Below are 5,110 nucleotides of genomic sequence, written 5' to 3' on the forward strand. Positions count from 1 at the left end.
CGTCCTATAAGTCACTGTTAACATAACATTATTAAATAATTTAACGCTATGAATGATTCTGAGAGAATAACTGAATATTTAACATAATTAATATGAACAAATTTTTCTTTTCTGAGTTTATATTTTTTGTTAGGATTCAGCAAACTTATCATTTTAAAAAAAATTTATTTAACATAAAAAAAATAAAATTGAAGAAATTTCTGCTCATTTCATAGTACAAATACTAACAAACGAAATGTGACCTCCAAAAAGTTGTTCAATCTAACACTTAGTATCTTGTATAACATTAAATATTTTTTTATAATAGTGTTATTTTAGACCTTATGTAATGTATCTTTGAAATTTTAGAAATTACGACTAAGAAAAGTAAAGATTAATGGTCATTTATATATGACAAAAATTTTTGCAAGCAAACAAAGAATATAATTTTCATCGTTTAACATTTATCAGCCTCCTCATATCAACGTTTAAATCAATAAAAATAAAATATACCATTTTATCTTCCGTACGATCTTACCTTATTAAATTATACAAAACTGTAAGTTTAAATTAATATCTCGGTTCGAAAACAATTATTTCATCAAGAGTTTATCTCATTACCTATGGATTTTATCCAAAACATTAAAAGGTTTCGAGTTTTTTAATTTTTCATTAATTTTGAAAAATACTATATTGAAATTTATAAATAATAGCGTCTCCAAGTTTAGCATAAAATTCAAACGGAGTCGCCTTTCTTTATTTCACATCGTAAAATCTCAATTTGGCGGTTAGAGTGCAATGGTTCGATACCAACAAAACCTTATCGCGCAATATACAGCTAAAGCAAAATAGCACTTTTGAAAAATAGAGTTACTACGAACATTTATGAAATATTAGAAAGCTTTAAATATTTTTTAAGATTTGCATCAAATCCTAAAGTAATCGTACAAGCCATTGACGAGATAACTTTTTCGGAAATTGTCTTTTTTAAATAAACTAATTGATTTTGTTTTATTTAAACCCTTGGTATTTCAGGACAACTAAACTATAAACTGACTTTTTCCGGAGGTTTCTAACCAAAAATGAATTATAAACTATCTTTTTCCGGAAGTTTTTCTAACGATATAGTAGCTGTGTCAAGAGCTTGAAATCCTTCTTTCGGATTACCGTCACAATTTTACTTATTGATCTATATGAACCGCTGATAAATTAATCAATGCGCAAGATCTTAATCTTCGATACTAATTGCCATTTTCTTGAGTCCAATCTTAAGTTTAAATGGATCTGTTTTGTTGCATATAACAACTGTGACTTGACCTAGTTTCCGTTCTTTTCTTGTAGATATATTTCATAGATGAAGATCCTATTTTCATATAATTTTTTATTTGCTGACATGCTTTAATAGTCAAGTGACTATCGTTTCCAAATCAACAACAAATAAAGATATCACGAACTTCACAATCAACAAAAATAAAAATTTAAAGATTATTCGAGGCGTAACGCAATATAATTTATTAAATAATTGTAATATGTATACACATTTATCAACTATAAACAGGTAACTTGTACGCCCGATCTGTTTTATTCGCCAACTAAGGTGTAATGATCGAGGATGTAGTAAATTCTCATTACGTACATTCTAATAACGGTTTTCTTCTTTCCAATTCATTTGTATATTTACAATAGTACCAAGCAAAGTCGCCAATTGATTCATTACAGCACTTACTTTCTCTTTTACTTTTAAATAAATCTCATAGTTTTACTGGCGTGTGTCTTTCACTTCTTCGAATCAATCAGTACAAATTTCTTATATATTGTATTTTTTTGTGATGAAATCGCGACAGACGAAGAAGTACTCAACCAAACGCTCCCGAATGCACTTTCAATTGTACTTTGCATCTCCACTAAAGCCTTCTTTATATAATAGGTTACTCTGTAAGCATAGAAATTTCTGATTGACAATATAGTACTGCATTGAAATGATCAGTCAAATCAATAATACTTACTAAAGAAGCATCATTGACGGATTTTCCATTAAATTTTTGAAAGCAGTAAGCCATTGAGCTCCAACTGCTCCATCGACTGTACGATGATCACAGCTGGCAGTAACGCACATGTATTGGGCAGTATTGAAACTAAAAGAAATAAAATAAAATTTGTAAAAAAAACAAAATACTTCCCAACATAAATATTCTGAAGAAACGTAGTTACCCTCTGTCGTTATTGGCCGGTATCAATCTCGTTTCTGTCGTTCCTATCGCGAGAATGATGGACTGTGGTGGGTTGATGATCGCCGAGAAGTTCTTGATACCAAACATGCCAAGATTCGACACTGTAATAGTGCCACCTTGGAACTCGTGAGGCTGTAATTTACCTTCCCTAGCTTTTGCAGCTAAAGCTTTGACATCGCTGCTAATCTCAGAGATACCTTTGAGGTCTGCTCCAAAAACTATAGGTGTAATAAGTCCACTCTCTGTACTAACTGCTACGCTAACATCTACATGATCGTACCTAAAAAGACAATTTAGTATTATAAATCTGAATTTAGATGATAAATGAAGTCTTTTAAGACTTACTGTCGAATTTTGTCACCCAACCAGGCACTGTTACCCTCTGGCACTTTTTTGCAGGCCATCGCCATACCTTTGATAATAAAGTCATTGACACTGAGCTTTATCTTATCTTTTTCCAAAATTTTGTTAAATTGCTCTCTCATTGCCAGGGCTTTGTCCATTTTTACTTCGATGGTGAGATAGTAATGGGGTATCGTCTGTTTGCTTTCCAGAAGACGCTTAGCAATGACTCCGCGGATATTGGAAATAGGAATATCTCGTCCACCAGCTACAGCTACACCTGGTGCACCAGCTACTGCCATAGATGCTCCACCGAGATCTTTTGATGTGATCGAAGCATACAAACCGCTGCCTTTAAGACCCTGGAAATATATATATACATATGTATATTTTTTTTCTTAATTTAAAAATATTTTCTACAAAGTAAAGATGATATCGACAATTAATCTTACCGATAAGCTAAGTCCCTGTTCAGCAGCCAATCTCCTGGCAAGAGGACTGGCAAAGACTCTTTCTCCAGAAGTAGACAAAGATGACACAGGTGCTGCTGGAGCTGGAACTGGAGCTGAAGGTGGTGGTGGAGGTGGTGGTGCAGCTGCGGCAGCAGGAGCAGATGGTGTTGAGGAGGATGGTGATGGTGCAACAGATGAACCGTCATCTTTAAAATCCTTGAAGGCAGCTACACTTGCTTCGTCGGTGACAATTATGCACACTAGTCGGCCAATTGCCACGTTCTTTTCACCCGCTGGCACTAGGATCTTTGCCAAGTAACCTTCCTCTGGTGTCTCAAAGCCCATAGTCGCTTTGTCGGTCTCAATTTCCGCGAGCAGGTCGCCTTCGTTTAGCTTCTCACCTGGGAATTCGTTGATATTAATAAGCGTGTCAATCCTATATTTTTCTTTAAACTTTTGAATACAAATTATTCATCTGGAACATTACCTTCTTTCTTCTGCCAAGAAATAATGGTGCCTGTTTCCATAGTTGGTGATAAAGCTGGCAGTGGAACTCTGATATGATCTGGATAGTCTGCATAGTATCTTAATTTTTGTTGCCATGGTTGCACTGCTAACCTTGAACTTTTGTGGGGAAATGGCCTACCAAAGAATATTTATCTATTGAACAAGTCAACGAATTTTTTATAAAAGTACATTTAAATGAAAACACAATGAAAGCAAATAAATTGGCTCATAAAAATGTACTTTGCATACACTTCATAAGAAATATTTTCTAGTTTTCAATTCATAAAGCAAATAGTATTCATGGTTGTTACTCTATTACATAATTTTGTTTGTGTATTTAATCATTTCAGAAAATTTTGTTGTTTTGATTTTTAACTAACATTTTGATTTGCAATCTAATACTGACTCATAAGAAACGCTAATATTCTACCAACTTTTGCCACAATTTTAAGCAAGCATAAATTCATGTTGAGCAAATTTCATTTATTCTAATTATCGTATAATTAGAGGAATAAGTTAGAAAAGAAAATTTAAATCGATATTAAAATTTCAATTGAATATTACAAAGCATTCAAAACAGAAAAAAGAATATAAATAAATCGTCAAAAATGATATTCAAAGACTGAACAATTTGCAACCTGAAATGACTTCCTGTACCAAAATTATGACATACATGTCAAATGTCAACTTCATATCACCCACAACGTGGTAACGATTCGCGGTTCTATACGACGTACCGCAGTAGTCGATTAAGTAAAATCATCGTGATAACAGTAAATCACTAGAGAAACGACGATGGTAATTGTGCAAGAAACGAACCCGGATAATTCTAACCTCACTTCGACCGTCACATCACATCACATCTCCCTTAAGCCCCTCAAAAAAATCTCAACTCTCATTAAATTAAAAGAAAAGAAATCGGATCATGCAAGCTGTTTACCTCTGCTGGTGCTTCCTGTGTAGGCACTGAGTGCCAAGACACCTTACGATATTACTCCGGACGGTGGTACGAAGTGTTGCTTTCGCAAGCTCGTGACGTAAATTCGCCGTCGTCCTTAACATGTTGTTTCTGTCTCGTGAGAAGCGCACTGGTTTCGACCGCACAAATCAAAATCTTTCTCGCGAGTTTTCCTTCTCGACGACGACGACGACGACGAGAACGACGTTGAGAATATAAATTCCTCAGATGGATCGCGCGCGCTCTTCTCTCTAACACCAGCAGCAGATATTTAAGGTCGTCTGCAAGGTCACGTGCCTCTCGCGCCACTTGAGGCGCGCCGCAGCGCGAAAATACAAAACTCACCAGAGTACTGTAGACTAGGAGCGCGGTAAACTTTTCCGAATGGCAGCTTGCGCTTAGTTTTCTCTCATCTGTCAGTTCACTAACTCTACGCGTGCGCTCAGTTGAATCAAGGAAGTGAATTTTATCAGGCGACGTTGTCACTTACTTGGGATAACATAGCCGCGTAGTCTTGATAATTCCACGTTTGATGTTTTGACATCTGTGTGCGTATTACTTCCGTTGTAATCACGCTATGCTCTTCTTTATCAGTTGATCCTCTGGAATGTCATTTATTTATTTATTTATTCGTTAATTTA

At 34.9% G+C, this 5,110-nt stretch overlaps 1 protein-coding gene across 1 annotated transcript; it reads right to left on the minus strand.

The window, feature by feature from the left end:
* Positions 1–1,086: 1,086 nt before the first annotated feature.
* On the minus strand, positions 1,087–5,004 carry LOC131673986 (dihydrolipoyllysine-residue acetyltransferase component of pyruvate dehydrogenase complex, mitochondrial). The gene is made up of 7 exons (XM_058952397.1): positions 4,452–5,004; positions 3,492–3,646; positions 3,005–3,405; positions 2,556–2,914; positions 2,191–2,490; positions 1,986–2,114; positions 1,087–1,912 (listed from the first exon to the last, which is right to left on the minus strand). Coding segments are annotated over exons 1-7 (1,467 nt in total). The 5' UTR covers positions 4,574–5,004; the 3' UTR covers positions 1,087–1,911.
* Positions 5,005–5,110: the final 106 nt, after the last annotated feature.

This window comes from Phymastichus coffea, unplaced genomic scaffold (assembly GCF_024137745.1).
Source record: "Phymastichus coffea isolate CEN01 unplaced genomic scaffold, Cenicafe_Pcof_1.1 PCOF00208, whole genome shotgun sequence".
Classification (NCBI taxonomy): domain Eukaryota; kingdom Metazoa; phylum Arthropoda; class Insecta; order Hymenoptera; family Eulophidae; genus Phymastichus; species Phymastichus coffea.

What these genes read in the sequence shown, in the direction of transcription:
- LOC131673986 (XM_058952397.1), bottom strand. Translation starts at nt 4,573, where the DNA reads ATGTTAAGGACGACGGCGAATTTACGTCACGAGCTTGCGAAAGCAACA. An exon ending in TTCTTGGCAGAAGAAAGAAG is followed by an intron (nt 3,406 to 3,491) that starts GTAATGTTCCAG and finishes ACGAATTCCCAG; the next exon opens with GTGAGAAGCTAAACGAAGGC. An exon ending in TTGGGTGACAAAATTCGACA is followed by an intron (nt 2,491 to 2,555) that starts GTAAGTCTTAAA and finishes TTGTCTTTTTAG; the next exon opens with GTACGATCATGTAGATGTTA.